This window comes from Otolemur garnettii, unplaced genomic scaffold, assembly GCF_000181295.1.
Source record: "Otolemur garnettii isolate 467f Iridium unplaced genomic scaffold, OtoGar3 scaffold00014, whole genome shotgun sequence".
Taxonomy (NCBI): domain Eukaryota; kingdom Metazoa; phylum Chordata; class Mammalia; order Primates; family Galagidae; genus Otolemur; species Otolemur garnettii.
The window spans coordinates 30,668,022-30,691,080 of NW_003852409.1; the positions used below are offsets into that span (position 1 = coordinate 30,668,022).

Consider the following 23,059-nt stretch of genomic DNA (forward strand, 5'->3'; position numbering starts at 1 on the left):
TGGAGACCCTTGGCTGCAGAGACGTGGCCCAGACCTGGCATAGTTTGCCCCTTTAGCAGCATTTACTTCCTGTCATCATGAGGCAAGAGAGTAGAAGCAGAGCTAAAGATCTGTCCTAGTCACCCTGTATAGGCATTAGCCAAACCGTCTGTAACACTCCTACCTCTACTGTAGCAGATATCTCTGTTATCTGTTTGCCCTTCCGTTGACATGTGCTGGGCCTAGATAGTAACCTTGTAACTTCCTTAACTTTCCACGTTGTGGAAGGGCCTTTGAGGGCAGGTAGCCCGACTGGTCTCAAGGGCGCGGGCCAACCTGACCTTCCCCTTGAGTCCCGAGACCTTCACGTTTGTCACGTCTCTCACATCTTTTATAACTTTCACCCTAGCCCTAAAAAATGTATAAAAAAGAGGCAAGAGATTAAGTCAGGGGAGCTCGGTTTTTTGGACACTAGTCTGCCGAGTCTCCTGGCCGGAGAAATAAAGCCGCTTCCTCTTCCAACTGGTGCCTGGAGTCTTCTGTCTGCATCAGTTTCCTGCTACAATCAGAGCCCATCTCTGGCTATGGGGGCTGCCCTCCCAAAGCTGACAGGACCAATCCTTTTTCCTACAGCCTAATTCTGTTCCTCTCCTGTCTCAGGAGGAAAGGCTCAGCCAGGAGCCAATTTTGCCCTCCCTTCCCAGGTGTGCATAGAAGAGAAGAGACTGAGAATCCCCTTCAGGTCTTAAAGGGGCCACAAGTGGAGGTCAACCCTGAGAGGGAGTAGGGATAATGGCTGTTCTGGGACAGAGACAGAGGCCTGGTTCCTTCTGACCATGCCAAAACTACTGAGGCTTCTTGTCACCTCTGAGCTTATTAAAAACCCAGAGTGAATTGGCCGTCCCAAAGTTTGGCTAGGCCTCTGAGCTCCTGTATAACTAGGGACAGTCAGGTACAGGGGTGAGGAGCCCAGCCTGAGCTGTAAACAATGCTAGCCTGAGGCATGCAAATTTGGGAACATGGGATCTCCTGTAGTTCAGGTTGTTTAATCCTGGTCTCATTTGATCCAGATGGAAGAAACAGAAGAAACTGAGGCACAGTTATTTGTCCTTAGGCACATTCCTTAAAGGCTACCTGATTGCAGGGAAAGGCCATAGAGCAGTTATAACAGGTTTCAGAAGTTAAAGTTATCAGTAGGTATAGCAAGTAACTGCCTTTTGGGACTGTTTCCTCCCCAGAACTCTGGAGTAATCAAGGGGGTGATAATTATGATTGCATTCAGGACTGGGAGAAACCTAGTCACCTATATCTTCCCCACCCTTGGAATGTCACTTTACATATCTGGCTTCCTTCTGATGTTGTCTTTGACCTCAAAGTCAACGTGGTAAAGTAACAAGGTAAAAACAAAAAACTCAGCAAGACAAACAAAATCCGCAATATTTAATTTTTTTCCCCAAACCAAGACACTGACATTAGGCTGATTTCCCCTTACAATGTTATTTTCTACAGTAGAAGCTGGGACACAGATACAAACACAGCCCACTGATCTGGAAGTTGTGGTGGCAACATTCTGTTACAAAGGAGGGGAATTAAAGAAAAAAAAGATCCCTCCTCCCAATCACCTCTCTGAAGACAGAGGAAAACATGGACATTCTCCCTCCTGGCAGATCATGGAGGCAGATATGGTCAGTTTGTGGGGCTTAACAGAAAAAAAAAATCCTAAAAATATTGTAGACTTTTATTTTCTTTATATCTCCCAGTAAAAACATTAAACTTTCAAGAAGATTCCAAACAGGCATTGCATAGACCAATTCCTTCCAAAAATATCTCTAATATAGTCTCTCCATCTCTCTATATATAGAATTTGAAGTCCAGGAGCTAGGGGCACCTGGTGGGAATTCACTGAGCTCAAGGGGGCAAGAGTGCTGAAGAAAGGACTCCCTCATGGGGACAAGGCCAAGACTCTGGGCCTCTGGCTCCAGTCAGCATCAGTTTGGTTGTGGCCAAATTCTCAGGTGGCCCAATTACCCTGCCCAGGGCCTGGTATGGGAGCAAGTGGCAGGCTCTGTCTCATTCTGGGGTGACTGCCAAACCCAGACCTTGGTGGGGTTGGGGCTGAGACTCGTGGTTTGGAGGGATCTCCCCAACAGCACCAAAGCCAATGTTGTTCTGGGCCTGAAGTCCCAGAACTTTGAATCATATCCCAAATACCCTGAATGTACCTCCCCACTGGGGTGGGTGAGATGACACCGACAGAAGGGAAGGACAGCATTCCTCCACCTTCAGGGGGCCAATTCATCATCTGGAGACTGTGTGGCCAGTTTCCTTTTAAAGTGCCAGTATCTCTGTGGGGGCAGAAAGGGACTCTTGGGCAGACCAGAGCCTTCTCCAACTTGAGCAAATGCTCCATCCTGCCTTGGCAGGCACCTTCCAACATTCATTTTCTAAGAGTTAGATCAGTAAAACAACAACAACAACAAAACCCTAGAAATGCTCTGGTCCCAATGCCAGGGAGTTCCTAGACCAAGAACCCTACTCTGGCCAGCTAGGGAGCTGGGCAAGGATGCTCCCAGCCTGGGGAGAACACCCATGCTCCCCAGCTGGGTCCCCAGCCTGCTGGACCCAGCCAGCAGATGGGGCAGAGAAGAGAAGGACCTCCCCTCACCTGGGGGTGGAGGCAATATTTAACTGTGAACTCAATCAAAAGAAAGAAAAAAAAAGAACAGAAAAAACCTACAGGGCTAAGTAAACACCAGCCTGCTGGGTTTACACAAGTGATATTTAAAAGGGGCAGGAGAGTCTGTCCAGGGGCTGGCTGGCAGCCAGAATCCACCTTCAAGCAGGTTACAAGGACCAGGGGGAAAGTGCTAAGAGCAGAGGCTTTAGTGAGGGTAGGGGCCAGGGCGCAGGGCCAGACTGCTCCCTGCGGGGAAAGCATACCCCTTAAAGGATCCCAACTCTCCCTTGCCCAAAAGGGGGGATGCTTCCAGAGGAAGACTACAGCTTTTCCAGCCAGGAAGCCAGCTCCGGGTGGTCCAGTCACAGCCCACCTGCCTCTGTTGGCATCCACCCCAGCCTGGGTCAGCTCACTCTGAGGGCAGAGAAAGTGGCTTTGCTTACCCCAACCTTCCTGTAAGAAACCAGCTGCTCAGGACCCAGCCCTGAGCAGAGGGCACCCTCAGCGCGCAGACTGAGCTGGAGCTACCTGGAGGGAGAAGCAGCATCCCGTTCCGGCCGGGCTGCTGGACACCAGCCTCTGACTGCACAGCAGGCAGTGACCAGGAGTCCTTGGGAAGGGGTCAGGAGGAGAGGGCCAATGGTGCTGCACTGGGGACAAGCATGTGCAAAGTGCAGGCTGCCAGGGCAGCAGGAGAACATTCGCTGGGGAAGGTGGGGTCTCAATCCGGAGTGTGGGCCAGGTCTGAGGTTGTGGCTCCTAGGAGGAGGCCGCCAGCAGGTCCCCCAGGACACAGGGAAGGGAAAGCTGAAGCACTAAGCAGTCAAAGGGTCACAGGTGGCAGGATTCCAGGGGTAGTCTGCCCCCCTCCCCAGGGAAAGGGGACAATGGAGCAAGGCTCTGCCAGGGCATGACCAAAGCCAGTGCCCCTGGAATGGACAGGCCCTCAGCCACAAACATCCCCATATATTCAGGTGCTGCCGCATGTCCTCTGCAAGTGGGCCAGGTCGGTCTCCAGCATAGCTGGTCTTGGCTGGCTCCTCTTGCCCACCTGTCCTGCCCTCTAGTGGTTCAGAGGAGAATATTCACAGTGGTGCCTGGGCCCTCTTGGGCCAGGAGGCTCCCGGCATGGATGGGAGGACAATGGAATGATGCTTAGGGAACAGGTATGGGCTGGAGTGCTTGGAGGAGGCACAGAGATGTGGTGCGAATGGTGATCCAAATGGGAAGGTTCCTCGTGGAATGACGTGGGTCTGGATACCCGAGAAGGCAGGACCCTTCTCCAGCCTGGACACCTGCTCCTCAATGGCTTTCAATCACGACTGGCTCATAGACCCCAGAAGAGACCCTGCGGGGGAGAGATGAGTCAGCTTGTCTTTCTCAATGCTCCACTTAAGGAGCATACCCTGGGCCAGGCCTTGGAAGTTTGTGAAAGGCAGGCACTGTTACCTAGCCTCATTTTGCAAAGGGCTAACACTCAGGCTCAAGAGTGTGAAGTCTCTTGCTTGGGGTGACACAATTTCAAGTGTCAGAGCCCACAGGGATCGCAGAGCTGGCACAGGCTATACCCAAGTCCTTCCAGGGCACTGGAAGCTTACATACCCAGGTGTGCCACCCTATCCTTACAGTAACCCTGGCAGGCAGGAACTGCACCATGCCCCACTTGACAGATGAAGAAACTGAGGCTCAGAGGGACTGTGAGGCTCGCTAAGAGGACAGTGGAAAGTCAGGGAATCTGATGAGCTCTTTTCCTTGCTAAGACATCCAGGGCTCGTCATGTAGCTCTGCTCTGATGTTGCCAACTGTACTGGTTTCTTCCCACCCTTAAATCCATCTCCTCATTTTCAGAGGGGCTAGGGAGGGATATTTGCAAATGTCCACAGAGGGCCCCCTGTTTTCTTCTTGCCCACCCCACCCAGTGCAGCCCAGGAGGCTAGGCAGGAGACGGTGACTGCAATTTCAAGCCTCAGCCAGCAGGGGTCAGCAGGGCAGCGTGAGGGGGCTAACCAGCCAAGGCAGTCCTGGATGTTCAGAGGGCACCTTCCCCACTGACTGGGCAGAACAGCAGATGCTGTCAGCACAGCCTGCACGTGGGAGGCTCCTTCACTCACTCACTCATTCATTCACTGAGCCAAAAGGACACAGGGAGCCAGGCACACAGTAAACATGCTCTGAATGAAGGCTCATGAGAGGGCACCAATTGCATAGTTCCCGTAACAAGTCACACGGGCAGCAATCTGTGTTGTTCACTGCTGCACCCCCAGCACCCAGCTCATCAGGCCACCCTGGTGACCCTCCCCTGAACTTTACCCGTACCTGTTGGCCAGCTGGATGCCACTCAGAGTGGCGGAGCCATCACGGCTCACGAATAGCCGGAGGTTGCTGTCTGTGGGGATATAAGAGAGGATAGAGGCTGAGCCAGGCAGGGGTGCCCCCTAGAGTAGGCAGCATAGCCCCTGGCTCCCAGCACGGGCAGCTCACCCTCTGTGTTGCTGCCCTCTGTGAAGTCCTGGCTCTGCATGATCTTCTCCACAATGTCGTCTGCGTCGATCCGAGTGTCATCTACCCAGGTCGGGTGGTTCTCCATTGAGTCCTTCTTCCGCCTGGGATAGGGCAGAATCCCAACAGTAAGGGCAGAAACAAGCACAAAAAAACAACAACAGTGAAGGGCTACAGCACTTAGAATGTTCTACACACGTTCCACATTGTGCTTCATTCAATCCTCACAACCGCCTGGGGTGCAGGGGTTATTATTTGGTTTTATAGACGAGAACACCAGGCACTGAGGGGATAAGTAACTTGGCCACCACCACACAGCATGTAAGTGGCAGATCTGAGGCTCAACCCCAGGTCTGTCTGGCCCACAAACCGTGCTCTTGGCTGATACACAATACCGCAAACAGCACCCAAAGGCTGAGCATTTGCTGCATGCCAGGGCAGGGCTGAACCCTAACTGGATGAATTGTCACAATCCAACCCTCTGAGGTGGGGCCCCTCCTGTCCTTGTATTAAAGAAGCAGAGGTTCAGGGAGCCAAGCAGAGCAGCAAGACTCACCGAAATGAACGGTCTGACAGATGCAGAGGCCGTGGTGGGCGTGGTGGCTTCTCAGGGGCCCGGTGCTCCCGCTCACTGCCCTCAGGGCCCTCCACTGTCATGCTGAGGCCACCGGAGGCGCTGCTGCTAGTGGATGTGTTCCGGCGGTGCGTCAGGTCCGAGAGGCTGGAAGAGCGCGAGTGCTCTGTGCTGTAGCCTAGTGGAGGGAAGCATGAAAGAGGGTCATCATGGGGGATCCTGGGGACTCCCAGGGACTCCGCAGGCTGCAGGAGCAGGGCCAAGCAGCCACTTACCAGAGATCTTAGACTGCTGGCTGGCATAGCTGGAGTTACGGGAGTGGCCGGAGTGGAATACCTCCTCGGGACTGGACAGGTTATGGTCTGGCTCCTCCAGTAGCCCTGGAAACAAAAAGGGGGTGGGGCAGAGCTTACCCAGTGGTGTCTCACCCTTCACCCCTGTCCCCTCACTAGGCCTTTTATGGGGGCACCACATACTTCTATTATCAGACCCAAAACCTAAGGTTCAGAGAAGCAGCAACCTGCCTCAAGTAGCTGAGGTACCTGAGCTAAAACCTAGGGTAGGGAGAACCAGAGGTGCAGAGGAAAAACATGGAATAAAAACTGAGCCGCCATTACCCACAACCACAGTTAGCAGCACATATTGGGGGCCTGGCCTGGTCTGATGACGTGCAGAGAACGCTTCTCCAAGGAGATGGCCTTAATGCCAAGACCTTCACAGCACATAGGAGTGAGAGAGCCAGATAAGGCACCAGCAAACAGGCCTTTTGGGCAGAGTGAGCAGCACAAACACAGGCCCTGTGACTGGAATGAGCTCAGGTCACTGAAGCAACAGTGGAACAGGGTGAAGGGAAGTGGGGTGGGGGAGGGGAGCAGGCTGACCTGAAGAGACAGGCCAACAGCCCAACCTTGTCTCAGGTCACCCACTTCAAAACAAACTATCCTGGCATTCCCCAGCAGGAAGTACAGGGACCAAGCAGGACACACCCCATGCTCTAAGTCCCTACCCACTCAGGAGTCCGCAAACTACGGCCCGCTGGCCACATGCAGCCCACCTAGGACATTTATCCGGCCTGCCAGGTGTTTTTGCTACCGCTGCCTGTCCTGCTTAGCAGCCAACTTGTTCCGGGGCCCACAGTCCGGCCCTCCAACGGTCTGAGGGACAGTGAACTGGCCCCCTGTTTAAAAAGTTTGAGGACCCCTACATTAGATCTTCTTGTAGACATAGGAAAGGATCATCCACAAACCCCTTGAGAAAAGCACACACCAGGCTAGAGCCCAGGCCTGCCTGTGTGCCCACCACAGCCACGTGTCCCCTATAGCATTTGGGGGAGGGAGGAACCAGCCACAGAGGCAAGTGGGTGCTTAAATCCCATATGCCTGAAAGAGGCCTTGTCCCCAGATAGATCACTCCTTTGGGGACTCCCAGCCTGAAGCTGAAGGAGTAATTGTGCTGGGAAGCCCCTATTCCTGTATACAGCCCCCAGGCCAGCAAGAAGAACACCAGCTTTTTTTTCTTTTTGAGACAGAGTCTCAAGCTGTCACCCTGGGTAGAGTGACGTGGCGTCACAGTTCACAGCAACCTCAAACTCTTGGGCTTAAGAGATCTTCGCGCCTCAGCCTCCCAAGTAGCTGGGACTACAGGCGCCTGCCACAATGCCCAGCTATTTTTTGGTTATAGTAGTCACTGTTGTTTGGTGGGCCTGGGCTGGATTCGAACCTGCCAGCTCTGGTGTATATGGCTGGTTCCCCAGCCACTTGAGCTACAGATGCCAAGCCAACACCAGCTTTCTGCTCGGGGCTTTCAACTGGCTGGGTCTGCAGGAAAAAAGGGAGTGGCGTGGGGGCGGCACCTGTGGCTCAAAGGAATAGGGCGCTGGCTCCATATACCAGAGGTGGCAGGTTCAAACTTGGCCACGGCCAAAAAAAAACTGCGCTAAAAAAAAAAAGTAAAAAGAAACGGAGTGGTGTGGTGGAAGGCCAGGCCCTGGGAGTCAGAGGGTCCCTTCCCAGGCCCTGGGGCAGAATCACCAGCAAACACCTGCAGAGCTGCCACACTCCCACTTGCTCACTCCCACCCCCACATCCCCTGCTCATTCACTAATGTCCTTAGGAGCCCAGCTTCAGGTTGGGGGTCCCCGCAAACACTTGGCAGCAGGGTTGCCAAGTGCCTCCTAATTGCTACACCATCTCCTTGGGGGAGTCATAACATCGGTCGTAATGCTACTTTAACAGAAGTGCCTGCTGAGCACTTACTATAAGCCAGGCAGGTACCACATCTGCTGCAGGAGGGTAGCCTAAAATGTGAATACTATTCTCAGTCCCATTTTCCAAAAGACACTGAGACTGGGGAGGTGAACTGGCCAGTCAACATCACCAATGTCATAGAGTGAGTAGGAGAGCAAGAGCTCCCAGCCCATCCCGCTGCTGGGTACATAGAGCCCCACCCCCTAGGCTGCAGCTCAGATACCACCACCTCAGATGCCCCACCACCTTCCCAGGTGTCGGATGGATCCCACCTTCTGTGCCTGTCTCCCCAAGGTCTGGACACATCTGTACATGAACATGCATGTGACTTATTTAAGGCCTAACACCTGTCTTTTCTGCTCCAGTGATTCTCAACTTTCCTAATGCTGTGATGTATTTTCATTGGTACAAAGGGTCACAACACATAGGTTAAGAACCTCTGTGCTAGACTGAGGACCACATGGCCGAGGAGGCCACATCCCTCTTGGTACAGGGCACTGCTGCAATCCCAGGCCTGTGTCGTGGCTGGCACTTATGAGGCACTCAGACCACAGGGCCACCACCTCCTTCCTCCAAGCATGCATCTCCTGGGGACTTGGACACATCTCAGAAGCTGGCTACTGGTGAGGGAAGAGCAGGCAGAGGGGATGGTACCTGAGCCAAGGATGGTGGGCCGGGGTTTGGGAGGCCGGGACCCCGTCAGAGAGCTGGTGCTGCTGCTGCCACCACTGCTTGTCCCACCACCCTTACACGTCAGCCGCAGGGAGAAATCCTGGCCCGGAATGGAGATGGACTTGGCAGTGGATGGTGGCCTTGGAAAGACAGATAGGTGTAACTAGGGTGCCCTGCCTCAGGACCAGATGACAGGGGAGCCCAAGAGTCCCCTCCCCATTTCCTACCCCTCCCACAGCCTGTGCCACTCACGTCTTGAAGCAAGGGTCCCCAGAGAGCAGGAACATGCCAATGGTGACCTATAGGAAAGGGAGGAATCAGCCACATCTGGGCCACCCCCGCCCAGTCCAAGTACAGCCCCTAGCAGCCTCCTGGCTCTGGCTTCAGAGAGCTTGGACTCCAACCCCATCTCTGCGCTTGTCTGGCTGAGTACCCCTGGTGAAGTCACCTAACCTCTCTGAGCCTCATGTGAAGGATGGAGATGACCCCAAGGCCTGCCTAATGGGGCGGTGGGGGAGGACACAGCGAGATGAGGCCCAAACTTCCCCTGGTGCCCAGCAGAGTAAGCATGCTGCAAAAGTTAGCTACTCTAATTACAGCACTATGACAAGACCAAGACCTTCGTAGGAGGGGTCACGTGTTCACCTCCATCCTGTGTGAGGGGCACAGAGTTCAACACAGCAAGCAGGAGAGGGCCTGAAAAGTCCTGCGTGGGGATGGGGTGGGGAGGTGCCATGGACCTGACAAGGTAGGCGGACTCAGGGCTCACAGAGTCCCATGTAGTGGGCAGGGGCTTGGCGGCAGCTGATGAGCAGAGCATAGCACAAAGCCATTAGAAATTTGGCATACACTTGGGCAAAGATGTTGCAATGGCCCAGATGTGACAAGGTTTGGATCCCAAAATCTGGGCTGAGATGGAGCAACAGGTAAATGGCAACTGGGTAGGAAAGAGGTGCTCAGATCCCAGGGCCACAACCTATAACATGAGGCTTTTTAGGGATGATTTCACTTAGCCATAATAGCAGCTTACAAAGTAGGTGATAGCTCCAGGCTGTAGACCAAGGAACCAAGACTCAGAGAAGGGAAGTGACAGCCTAAGACCCTATAGGCAGGGTGTAGGGGGAGCTGGCCTTGACCCTGAGGCCACCTGTCCCCCAGTTCCCTTGATCTGGCCTGAGAGGGCATGGGGCTACGAGAGGGGAGGGCAAAAGGCCCTGGTGACCACAACCATCAGCCTGGACCTCTTCCAAGAAGTCAAAGGATCTAGGAGGTCCAAGAGGCCCTGCCCAGCTTTACTCTATACACAGGCAGTCCCGCTGGGTCAGTTTGCAGCGGTGGTGTCCGGACGGTTTTCTCAGCCATGAGGAAGGGTGGGGAAACACAGGAAGGGATGTGCTGGCAGCAGACACTTCTGTTCCCAAGAGGCTAAAGAGGCAGCTGCCTGGAAGGCAAGAGCTGCCTAGACCACTGGACACCTACAGGTGGCTGGCCAAGGCAGGATTGTGCCAGGGCCCTTAGCAGCTGCTATGCTTGATGACCCTCCACAGGAGCCAGGCTGCCTTCTGTCACATGGCGCATGGTTAGGAGCTGGGCCCAGGCAGCAAAGGGCTGAGGACAAAGTGCCAGCTCTGAGTATGACCCCAGACAATGACTTTACTTCTGCACCTGCATCCACTCCTGTGCACAGCTGGGACTAATCACAGATACACACCCCACCACGGAGCTACTGTCAGCACTGTGATAAAAGACAGCAAGCCTCACCCAAAGGCTTGCTAAACCCTTAAAGAGACTATCAGGGTCCACCCTATGACCATGATGGGTAAACTGAGGCCAGCAGCCAGCTAGGCCTCTGATAGTAGTTTCCTGATTCCAGGGCCCACATCCTCCCAATGTCCCTCACTGCCTGTCCAAGTGAGAATCTGAATTTCCAACAGCCCTCCAAGGAACTTTGACCAGGAGCTGGGTGTATCCTGGGGCCCTGGTACCTTGAGGATGGAGTTGTCCTGACGGGTATTCTTCGTGTCATATCCCTCCAGCAGGCAGCAGCGCACCGTGGAGCCTGAGCCCGCAAACTCAGCCAGGTTCAAGTCAGTAAAGCCCAGCTGGGAGGGAGAGAAGTGTGAGGGAGGCCTCAGGGAGTGTGGGCTCCTGGCTGGCACACTCCCAGAGGGGTCACTTGGCAGAAGTGGGGGAGGGAGAGACATAGCCCTTGGAACCACCCCACAGCCCCGACTGTTGCATAACTGGGACCCAAGGACAGGGGCCCTGGGTCGGCAGCACCAGCGTGGCAAAGCCAGGAGCTCACATCCCTGAGCTGCACAAAGCATCCTTTGTGCTGCATCCCAGCATGCACTGGGGCCAGTGCTCTTGACATGAAAGGACATTGTTGTCCATGACACAGATGCATTGTTCCCTGGGAAACAAGGCCGTGCTGTCGGGAGCTGCCAGGCAAACAGGCAGGGGAGAAGAGAAGGCCCATGGGAACTGGGTGGTGGGTTGGCATGATGCAGAGGAAGGGAACAGACACTCTGCAGGGTAGGCAGGGACCCCTAGGGAAGTGCCCCTGGTGGAGGCCAGGGTGAGGGGCTGGGGTGGGGGGCAGGGGAAGCATGTGCTGCCTTTAGCTCTGATGCTGAATGCAGCGAGGTAGGGAGGGAAGTGGGAGAAAGTGCAGGAAGCAGGAATGAGCTAGGAAGGCCCTAAGATGGCAGCCAAGTCTGCCAGACCTGGAAGGGAAACTGAGGTCAAGGTGAGATGGTTCCAGGTTTGGGACACCAGGGACAACCAAACCAGTAAGTGTTGCTTATCAGGGCCTACTGTGCACAAGCCTCTACTACAAGGCCCAAAAGAGCTCGCACTAGAATCAGGGAACTGCATTCAGATCCCAGCTCAGCCATTGACTCAGACCCCATTTTACAGGTGAGGAAATAAGTTCAGGGAGGGGAGGAGGCCCGCCTAGGCACACACAGCTAAACTGACAGGCTGGACTGAAACCAGGCCAGATCAGTACCTCATCCCACCACTTCTCAGGGCCTTGGTTTCCTCCTCTAATATAATGACAGGCGTTTGGCTATGGAACGGAAGGGAGGGGCCTGGCAGTATCTGACTGGCGCTAGGTGCTGGTGGAGACAAGATGCTCTCAGTTGTCCTCACCCACGTGAATCAACAGGAGAAATTTCCATTGTGACAGCACCTTCCACACCTGGTTCTAGCCACCCTGCCCTCTGCTGCTAGAGAGGAATGTCAGCACCCTGGGCCATGGCAGAGTGCACAGCCCAGCTGACTGAGCTCAGGATCAGTGGAAGGGCCGCACCCTAGGCACCACCTCCCTCAGGCCTTCCAGGCAGGGTGAGAGGTGAGGCAACAGCACTTCCTCTTCTTCCCCTCCTGTCTGGCAGGGCCCACCCTCCATTTCTACCATGCCTCCTAGGAGCCGATGAGGAGAGACCAGGGTCCCCCATAAAGATGAGGGATTGAGGGCAGAGCACAGCCAATCAAAGCCAGAGCTGTCTTCTCTCTTTCCCCAGAAGACAAGATTTTACTGCATAGGGCTGAACTGTCTGTGGGTGCAGTGAAACCCTGGCAACAACACAGATGTCCAACAGCAGGGGTTCGCTGAATCAACTGTCACCAGCCATGCAATGGTATGTGGCTGCCATTAGAAAGCACATGGAAATTTGTGATAACACAAGAAGATGCCCACAATGTGTTGGCTAAGTAAAACACCAAGCTGCAAATCTGTGTACTTGTATCTTTTAAAAATCATCTTGTTTGCATGCACAGAAGTACACACACATAAAGGCTGCTCATTTTACACTTCCCTGAACCAAATGCATGTGTTTTGTATTCACTTCACAATCATTTCATAATTTCTTTTTCTTAAAAGGTCTGGAAACATCCTATCCTATCCCAATGATGGGATGTAGGGGGCAGGCCTGAAGACAGGAAGGGGACAGAAACCATCCCTTTCACTCTGTGAACTTCCGTGCCTTTGGTGTCACAATGAGCACGTGCTGCCTTTAGGTTAAGACTATCAATGAAGATATTTTAAAAATCCACACATCTCATGCAGAGCTGACTATCTCCTATTTGGGGCAGCTTGCTGGGAGTCTGTCTGGAAGCTTCTCTCATGCCCATTCTACACCACTCTGTCCCATCCCGCTACCCCTTCACACAGCCTCTTACCTTGGAGTAAGCCTTCCCGCCTTTCAGCTCCTGTAAAGGGAGGGAGAACAGCAGTAGGGTGACTAAGGAGTCCCACAGACCTCAAGTGTCTCCCTGGGTCCCCCCAAACCTGAGAGGAGGTTAAGAAAAAGGGCAGAGCAAGTCCTCCCATTTTCCCTTGGTGGGGAGTAAGTCAGAGAGGGGCCTAAAGCCCCCAGGCCAGTGGCCCCACACTCCCCCTCACCCTGGGCTCACAGCCCCTGCCCAGCCTCACCTTGCGCACGGACACGCGGAAGATGCAGGGGTCCAGCAGGCCCGTGGCCGGGTTGGCACTCATCTTACACACAAAGGTGAACCTCTTCCGCCACCGCACGCAGTTCTCCTGCACTTCCTCCCTGCAGACCAGAGGGGACAGGTAAGCACAAGTACAGATCACTGCCAGGGGACCCTCCTTATGCAGCCAGTTTCCAGCCCCTGGGTCTTGGACCAATACTGGTCTGAGGCCTGTTAAGGTCTGAGCTGCAGGGCGATGCTTGTTGCTCAAGGAGTAGGGCACTGGGCCCATATACCAAGTGTGGCGGGTTCAAGCCTGGATCCGGCCAAAAACTGCAAAAAAAAAAGAACTGGGCTGCAAAATAGGAGGTGAGCGGTGGGGGAGCTAGCAAAGCTTCTTCACCTTAGTAAGGCCGTCTCACATCACCACCTGAGCTCTGCCTCCTATCAGATCAGTGCATTAGATTCTCAAAAGAGCAAGAACCCTATTGTAAAGTGTACACGCAAGGGATCTAGGTTGGGCTCTCCTTAGGAGAATCTAGGGCCTTATGATCTGAGGTGGAGATGTAACACGCCTGAATCATCCCAAAACCATTCCCCACCTGCCCCCCACACCCAGCCTGTGGAAAAACTGTCTTCCCTAGTGCCATAAAGGTTGGGGACTATTGGATACCAGGGACAGGGCAAAAGTCCGGCTGCCAGTGGGACTGAGACAGTGGGACTCCCTCTTATTTTATTTCACAAAGTGACTGCATTTTCACAATAAGAATGGACTTGTAATCCTAGCACTCGGGGAGGCCGAGGAGGGTGGATTGCCTGAGCTCAGGAGTTTGAGACCAGCCTAAGAAAGAATGAGACCACTGTCTCTACTAAAAATAGAAAAACTAGCTGGGCGTTGTGGTGGGCGCCTGTAGTCCCAGCTACTCAGGAGGCTGAGGCAACAGGATCATTTGAGCCCTAGCGTTCAAGGTTGCTGTGAGCTATGACACCACAGCACTCTACCCAGGGTGACTGACTGAGATTCTGTCTCAAAATAAATAAACAAATAAAATTAAAATAGAACAATTAGCTGGGCATTGTGGCAGGCGCCTGTATTCCCAGCTACTCGGGAGGCTGAGGCAAGAGGACTGCTTGAACCCAGGAGTTTGAGGTTGCTATGAGCTACAAAGATGCCATGGTACGCTCCCCAGGCTGATAGAGTGAAATTAAGTCTCAAAAAAAAAAAAAAAAACAAAAAAAAAACAAAAAAACCAGACTTGTCTAACTGTTGTAAAAACAAACAAAAAAAATGTAATAAAAAAATATAGAACACTTGGCTGGGGTGAGGTCAGGCTGGGGCAGCAGCTCCTTCCCAGGGAATTAATAACCTGCTGAGCTTCCCTCTCTTCCCAGTGCTGCCCACTTTACCCTGCTCCATGACCATGAGTGGCTCCTTCCACTGCCATCACTTCCTCCAGGCCAGCTCCTGCCAACCACCTCAAGGGACCCTCCCAACAATCTTCCCAGGCTGGACTACTCTCAGCCCATTTCACAGATGAGGAGACTGAGGCAAACTGCCTAGCATCACCAACACCTGAGCTGGGCTCTAAGCCCAGTTCCTCTGGACTCTAGAGCCCCATTCTTCACCACTAATAACAATGACAATAACCACAGTAGCTAATATTCATGTAGTGCCTCCCATGTGCCAGGCAGTGTTCACAGGATTCCAAGGCTAGCAGTCCCTGGAGCCCACTCCAAGTGCTGGAGATAGCAGCGCAGGCCACACCCTTCCAAACACCATCTGGGACAGCTACAATCCCAGCTCACTTCCACACTCAAATAAATCAGGAGCTGTGGGGTAGGGGGTTAAGACTCTCACCAAGGCCCACCACTACGAAGAACAGAGTAGGGCCTAAACCCAAGCAGCCCGGCTCTAGTGTGGAGATACCAACCAGGGCCCTTAGCTTCAACAACACTAACTGGGGTCTGCACTTCTAGCCCTTCAAGTTCCTCCTGAGCCTGGGAGCCATGACTCGCTGAAAAATTCAGTACCCTGTTCAGGGGGAGGCACTCCGTGCCCTGGGGGTGAGTGGGAGCAGGTGGGAGCAGCTCATCGAAACTTCTCCAGCTGCTGCAGAAGCCTCAGCAGGATCTGGGGGTGGCAGCTGCATGTGGCAGAGAAGAGCTGTGCATCTCTGTAGCTCCCCAGCCCCCCCATAGCCTGCCTGGAAGAACTGCCTAGTAGAACCGGTGCTCAGGAAGGGGTGGCCATGGGAGGGGGTAGTGTGAGAGACATTATCTTCAGCTCATTCCACCTAACCAGAACTGCCAAGTGAACAGCTTAGGAAGTCACCTCTTTACATCCTGAGTGAAAAGGAATTGAGCTAAGGAATTTGAGCTAACTGCCAGGTTGGGGCCTGAGGTATTTGCTTCTCTTAGCAGTCTCAGAAGGGGGGCTCTCTGCCACCCCCTTCTATAGCTGAGGGCCCAGAGACGCACCCTATCGCCATCCAAGTTCACATCCCTAGTGTTTGGCAAAGCAGGATTTGAACCAGGACTGTCCAACTTCAGAGTCATGACTCTCAGCCATCACCTCAGCTCACAGCTGTGGAGCCCGGGGAAGCCTGGCAGGTGGAACTGTGGGGTTTGTGGGCCAGTGATGCCCTGCCATGCACTCTAGGCCCGGCTCAGGTCTCTGAATGCCAAGCAGGCACTGAGCAGTGAGCCACTGCAGTGGACAGCATCCACCCAGAGATGACTCAGTGTCATCAGGAGGGAGTGGGGGAAGGGGTGAGTCCAGGAAGTTGACCACTGCTGGGAGGTGATATTCAAGCTCAAGCCTGAATGACAAGTGGGGAGAAGCCAGGTGGGGGAAACAGTCCCAGGGAGGGGGAACCGCAGTAACAACAAAAGAGTTCTGTTTCTTTGGCCAATGAAAGCCCCCAAGTCTCCCCTTCAGGCAGACTCAGTGCGAAGCTCCCTCCAAGCAACCCCACCTGGCTCCACAGGCGTGGAGGATGTGACTAAGGCTTATCCCGTGCTCCTATCAAGGCTGTGACAAGGAGCAACATGACTTGGGTTAGACAGAACTGGGCTACAGCCCTCACATTCCCTGGGACACCACCCTCCCTCATGGGCTCCTGGGAACTCGCAGTGAGGTGAGCTCCATGAGGTGCTTGGTGTTTCTCTGAGATGCACTTTATCTGATGAAGACACTGGGGATAAAGGGAACTCAGTCACCAGGATGCTGCCACTCTGTCAGAAGGGTGAGCTCCAGCAACCCTCTGCAGCCCAAGACTGAGGACAAGCAGAAAGGTCAGGGCCAGAGGCAAGAGGTGCTGCAGGAGGACTGGGGACCCCAGACATCACCTGAGCTTAGCTGTGCAGGCTCAGTTATTCATTAATTCAAACAACTGAGCGCCAGCATGTGCCAGGCCCTTTTCTGTGCACTGGGACCACAATGATGACCAGTCTTACACTGGTGAGAGGAGAGAAATGAGAATCAAAAAAACAAAAAAACAAAAAAATACATGGCAGTGGACAGAGGAACTATAACTATCTCTACTGACAGATGATTTGATCTTGTATGTAGAAAATCCTGAGAAATCCACTAAAAACTATTTGAACTAATACATGAGTTTAGCAGGGTTGCAGGATACTAGATAAGTATGTAAAAATCAATTCTTTCTACACACTGGCAAACATCCACATGAAATGAAGATTTCCACTTAAAATAGCATCAAAAAGAAAAAAAATAGATGTCCAACCCAGGAAAGGGAATGTCCCGGACCCCCACCTTCCTGACCTTTAAAGCCCCCATTCACCATTACCCACATGTGGATTTCTTCCTGGCCCAGTTGGAAATCTTACCCTGCCTGTACCCAGGTGGAATAAAGCCATTTTAATTTCACTAAAATATATATATATATATATATATATACACACACACACACACACACACACGAACAAATTTAACAAAAGAAGTATAAAACCCATTATCTTGGAAAACTATAAAACACTGCTGAAAGAAATTAAAGATCTAAATAAGTGGAAAGACATCCCATGTTCATGGATTAGAAGGCTTAACATTGTTAAAATGAGAATACTCTCAATGATTCTAAAAATTCATCACAATTCCTATCGAAATCCAAAGTTCACTTCTTTGCAGAAACTGAATAAGCAGATCCTATACTTTACATGGAAATTCATGAAAAGGTACCAGAACAGTCTACCAGAATGGTCAGCACAATCCTGAAAAAGAACATGAAGGATTCACATTTCTTGATTTCAAAACTTCTAAAAAGTTACAATAATATAAGAAAGAGTGGTCCTAGCATAAGGACAGACACAAATAGAATTGAGAGTCTAGAAATAAACCTTCACATTTATGGTCAACTGATTTGTGACAAGGGTTCCAAAATAATTCACTGGGGAGAGAATAGTCTTCAACAAATGTTGCAGGGACAAGTGGATAGTCATATGCAAAGAAATGAAGGTCCCTATATCACACCATATATAAAATTTATCTCAAAATGGATCAATGATCTAAGTGCAGGGCTAAAACTATAAAAGACTTAGAAGAAAGCACAGGCATAAGTCCTTGTGATCTTCGATTAGGCAATCGTTGCCTAGCTATGACACCAAAATTGCATGTGACAAAAGTATAGACATACTGAATGTCATCAAACTTAAAACCTTTGTGCTCCAAGGGATACCATCAAGAAAGGATACCCAAGGCTGGGTATAGTGCCTCACACCTGTAATCCTAGAACTCTGGGAGGCGTAGGTGGGTGGATTGCTTGAACTTAGGAGTTTAATAACAACCTGAGCAAGAGTGAGACCTCCGTCTCTACTAAAAATAGAAAAATTAGCCCCAGTGTCGTGGCAGGCTCCTGCAGTTTCAGCTACTCGGGAGGCTGAGGCAAGAGGATCACTTGAGCCAACAGTTAGAGATTGCCATGAGCTATGATGCCAGGTCACTCTACCCAGGATAACAGAGTGAGACTCTGTCTCAAAAAAGAAAAAAAAGTGAGGACCAATGAGAAGGTTGCTGTCTGCAAGCCAAGCAGAGTGGCTTCAGGAGAAAACCAACCTGCCTGCATCTGACCTTAAACTTGTATTCCCCAGAATGGTGAGAAAATAAATTTCTGTGGTTTAGGCCACACAGTCTGTAGTATTTTGTTATGGTTGCCCCAGCGAAGAAACAAAACAGGGTTATTGGGAAGATAAAATAATCTATTAAAAGAACTTAAACTAGTGTTTGGCATTTAATAAATGCCCAATAAAATTAGTTATCTGTTATGATGCTGGTATTGGGGGAGGTGGGAAGAAGAGGAGGAAGGACCACTCAGCAAGCATTGCCTGCTCCAGGCTTTGTTCTGGCTTCTGCTCACTTGTGCTTCCCAGGGAGCCCTCAGACATGACCCTGACCCTGTGAGATGCCCATGGTTTCGTAGTTAGCCTCTTTGATTGGCCTTTGCTAAGCTCTTCCATTTATTCATTTATACACTGTTTCTTGAAAGTGTATGATGTGGCAGGCCCGGAGGTCACCAGGGATGACAAAGCAGTCAAAAAAAAAAAAACAAAAAAACAAAGAAAGAAAGAAAAGAAAAGGAAAGAGAGAAAGGATACCCACAGAATGAGGAAAATTATTTGTAAATAATTTTTATATGTATATGAAACTTGCATCTGGAATACATAAAGAGGATTTATAACTCAATAATAAAAAGACAGATAACCCAGTTATTGACTCAAATACGCAAATGGCCAATGAGCACACAATAAGGTGCTCCTCAGCATTAGCCATCAGGGAAATGAAAATCAAAACTAAAACGAGGTACCATTTCACACCCATTAGGATGGGTACAATCAAAGGCGAGGATGTGGAGACAAACTGGAACCCTCACACACTGCCGGAATAAATCTAAAACGGTATGCCCACTCTGGAAAACAGTCTGGCAATTCCCAAGAAGGTTAAACACAGAGTTAGGACATAACCTGGCAGTTACACTCCTAGGTATTAGACCCCAGAGAAATGAAACCTTTCCACACAAAATCTTGTACAGAAATATACATAGTAGCCTTATTCATAATAGCTAGAACATGAGAACAACCTAATTGTCCACCAACTGGTAAAATGGACAAATAAAATATGGTCTATCCACACAGAAGAATATTATTTGGCAATAAAAAGAAATGAAATCTGCTTGGGCACAGTGGCTCAGGCATGTAATTTTAGCATTCTGTTTTGGGGTTTTTTGCTTGTTTGTGTTTTAGGTTCATTTTTATTTTTATTTTCTCATTTTTTATTTTTTATTTTTTTTTGTAGAGACAGAGTTTCACTTTCTCGCCCTCGGTAGAGTGCTGTGGCATCACACAGCTCACAGCAACCTCTAACTCCTGGGCTTAGGCAATTCTCTCGCCTCAGCCTCCCATGCAGCTGGGACTATAGGCACCTGCCACAATGTCTGCCTATGTTTTTGTTGCAGTTTGGCCAGGGCCGGGTTTGAATCTGCCACCCTTGGTATATGGGGCCAGTGTCCTACCCACTGAGCCACAGGCACCACTCTGGGTTGTTTTGTCCTGTTTTGTTTTTTTTTGAGATAGTCTCACTCTGTTACCCCATGCTAGAGTATCATGGCATCATAGCTCACAACAACCTCACACTCCTGGGCTCAAGAGAGCCTCTTGCCTCAGCTTCCCCAGTAGCTGGACTACAGGTGCCTGCCATAACACCCAGCTAGTTATTCTATTTTCAGTAGAGATGGTGTCTTGCTTTTGCTTAGGCTGGTCTGAAGCTCCTGAGCTCAAGCAATCCACCCACCTTGGCCTCCCAGAGTACTGGGATTACAGGTGTGAGCCATCGCACATGGCCAATCCTAGCATTCTAAGAGGCTAAGGCAGGTATATTGCCTGAGCTCAGGAGTTCAAGACCAGCCTAAATAAGAGTGAAATCCTGTCTCCACTAAAACTAGAAAAACTAGCTGGGCAATGTAGCAGGCACCCATAATCCCACCTACTTGAAAGGCTGAGGCCAGGGGATCACTTTAGCCTAAGAGTTTGAGGTTGCTGTGAGCTATGACGACACCATGGCACTCTACCCACAGTGACAGAGTGAGCCTCTCTCTCAAAAAAAAAAAAAAAGAAAAGAAATGCTTATATATGTTACAATATGGGTTAATCTGGGTTAACCTTGAAAAGCTATGCTTTTCAAGGAAAGAAGCCAGCCAGGAAGGACCACTTAGTACATGATTTCATTTATGTGAAATATCCACAACAGGCAACTCTATAGACAGAAAGTAGACTGGTGGTTGCCAGGGGATGGGGAAGTTAATGGGAATAATTGCTATGGGGTTTCTTTTTGTGGTGATAAAAAAGTTCTAAAATTGGTTGTGGTGATGGTTATACAACTCCGTGAATATACCAAAAACCCACTGAACTGTACACATTAAATGGGTGAATTGTGTGGTATGTGAATTCTATCCCAATAAAACTGTTACCCCCAAAAAGCAAGTAGAAACTCTGAAAGTTGACCACATAAGGGACTGAAAAAAACTGGTTAACCTACAGAGGTGGTCAACTTAAGGAACTAGGCCTACTGTACTTATACATATATGTGGTACACGTCCAGTCTGAAAATTAGGTCAACTTCAGAAGGTGGTCAGTGTAGGAAGGCGGTCAACTATGGAGGTTCTACTGTACCTGGTAGGTCACATATATAAATAGAAAATGGAAAACACAGCAAGGTGGGTAGGAGTGCTGGGTAGAGAGGTGAAGGGGGGCTGCTACTTCAGGTGAATGCTTAAGGACAGCCCTTATGGCAGTGACATCTGAGTAAGGACTGGAGGGAAGTGAGGACTGGAGCTGAGCAAAGATGGGAAAAAAGCCATCAGGACAAGTGAACAGCAAGTGCAAAGGCCCTGTGGTAGAGGCATGCTTGGCAAATGGGATCACAGCATGGATGCCAATGGCTGAGGAGTCGTCGAGGAGAGAGGAGAGCAGATGAGATGGGTGAGAGAGCAAAGGTGAGGCCCTACTGGGCCTCAGGGCCTGGTGAGGACTTTGCATCTTACTCTAACAGCAGTTCTGTCTTGCCGCCATGGACTGTAGCTTAGGCACAGGTTAAGAGCAGCCATGAGAGAGGCAGGTGGAAGAGCAAAGAGAGCAGACACCTCCCAAGCAGCCAGAGGGCCAAGTCTGAGAGCAGGGCAGCTGGGAGCTGCCATGGCTCCCAGGTGGACCCTCAGACCCACCCTACCTAGGAGCTGGAAGCAGCTGTTGGAGACCTAAGGAGGAAGTTCATTGTCCTGGGTGTGTTGAAATACTCAAGAGGAATTAGGATTAGTATCTGAAAACAAAAGCTGATGTGAATTGTGGGCTTTCACCCTTCCCCTTTCAGATTCTGCCATGGGAATGACGGCCAGAAAGCTTGAGGCCCAGGGCCAGCCTGTGGTTCTAGGGCCAGCTCAGAGAATGTCATTGGAGTCCTCTCAGTCTCAGGTAACAGGCCTGTTCCCTCCCTCTGCGGGAAGGTGAGCCCAGGATCAGTGCTGGGCAGTCCTCCTGTTTCCACAGGGCTCTAACAATCACCTACTAGATGTCACCACTCACAAGAGGAAGGTAGCAGCCTTGCCCAGCCCACCCCAGGAGGTCACAATAAAAGTGAAATAAATACTACAACAGTAGCCACTTCCTGAGGGCCTACTGTGCTTCAACTGGAACTCTTCAACACAGAAAGGTAGTTGTCCTCCCCTCTACGTATAGGGAAAGTAAGGCTCAGAATGCTACATAACTCAAAGTCACAAAACTGCTGAGGAGCCTGCTTTGTCTACAGCCTGTGTCCCAGCCACACTGCAGCCTGCAGCCACCTCAGGGCCCACACACCTCCCCACCAGACAGACCCAGGACTCCTCTGGCAGGAAGCAGGCAGGCACCTACGTGGTTAAGGTGAGTGGGGGGAGGCCCCAGGCACAGGGCAGGGATGACGAGGGGAGATGAACACAGAGTCAGGCTGGGGTGGAGGTTGGGAGGCTGCTGGTTAAGAGGAGGCAGGAATGAGGGTGCAAAGCAGCCAGCCAGGAGCTCCAGGGTAGAGCTGGCCAGGCCCAGTGTGAGGAAATATTAAGGGACTTGATTTACTTAGAAACTTTTTTTTTTTTTTGAGAGACAGAGCCTCAAGCTATCCCCTTGGGTAGAGTGCTATGGCATCACAGCTCACAGCAACCTCCAACTCCTGGGCTCAAGTGAGTCTCCTGCCTTAGCCTCCCAAGTAGCTGGGACCACAGGCGCCCACCACAGCGCCTGGCTACTTTTTGGTTGCAGCCGTCATTGTTGTTTTGGCGAGGCCAGGCTGGATTCGAACCCGCCACCTTAGGTGTATGTGGCTGGCGCCTTAGCCACTTGAGCCACAGGTGCCGAGCCAAACTTTTTATTAAGTACTCACTACCTACCAGGCATTGCCAAAGGCCCTGGGGTCATAAACACTAAACAAGCAGGACAGAAATCCTAGTCCAGGCTCGGTGCCTGTAGCTCAGGAGGCTAAGGTACCGGCCACATAGACCAGAGCTGGTGCATTTGAATCCAGCCCAGGCCCACCAAACAATGACAACTACCACCAAAAAACAGGTAGGCGCTGTGGCAAGCACCTGTAGTCCCAACTACTTGGGAGGCTAAGGCAAGAGAATCGCTTAAGCCCAGCAGATGGAGGTTGCTGTGAGCTGTGATGCCACGGCACTCTACCTAGGCTCTGTCTCAAAAAAAAAAAAAAAGAAAGAAAGAAAGAAAGAAATCCTGCTCCACAAGGAGCTTACACTCTGTGTAGGAGACAGACAGAAGTAGGCAAGCACATGCCAGGTAGTCGTAGGCGCTATGGAGGTAAAGGAACTGGGGAAGGAGGTAGGTTGCACCCAGGGAAGAGGGCATGAGGGAAAGATGGCCACGAAGGTCTTAAGGGGAAGATGACATCTGAACAAAGAGGTGACTGACAGTGTGCCCCAC

At 51.3% G+C, this 23,059-nt stretch overlaps 1 protein-coding gene across 2 annotated transcripts in view; it reads right to left on the bottom strand.

Annotated features, from left to right (window-relative positions):
• Positions 1-1,699: 1,699 nt before the first annotated feature.
• Positions 1,700-23,059, bottom strand: part of FAM102A (family with sequence similarity 102 member A) — a 41,320-nt gene continuing 19,960 nt past the window's right edge. Inside the window, exons 1-11 of one of the 2 annotated variants that reach the window (XM_023510553.1) lie at positions 14,492-15,002; positions 13,086-13,206; positions 12,833-12,862; positions 10,633-10,749; positions 8,900-8,946; positions 8,630-8,787; positions 6,005-6,109; positions 5,712-5,907; positions 5,138-5,259; positions 4,973-5,042; positions 1,700-4,004 (exon numbers count right to left, since the gene is read on the bottom strand). In XM_023510553.1, the coding sequence (XP_023366321.1) occupies positions 3,959-4,004; positions 4,973-5,042; positions 5,138-5,259; positions 5,712-5,907; positions 6,005-6,109; positions 8,630-8,787; positions 8,900-8,946; positions 10,633-10,749; positions 12,833-12,862; positions 13,086-13,206; positions 14,492-14,529 (1,050 nt within the window). In that variant the 5' untranslated portion in view covers positions 14,530-15,002 and the 3' untranslated portion in view covers positions 1,700-3,958. Of the gene's footprint in view, positions 4,005-4,972; positions 5,043-5,137; positions 5,260-5,711; positions 5,908-6,004; positions 6,110-8,629; positions 8,788-8,899; positions 8,947-10,632; positions 10,750-12,832; positions 12,863-13,085; positions 13,207-14,491; positions 15,003-23,059 lie in introns of those variants that run through there. The other variant, XM_012802457.2, reaches the window with a different exon arrangement.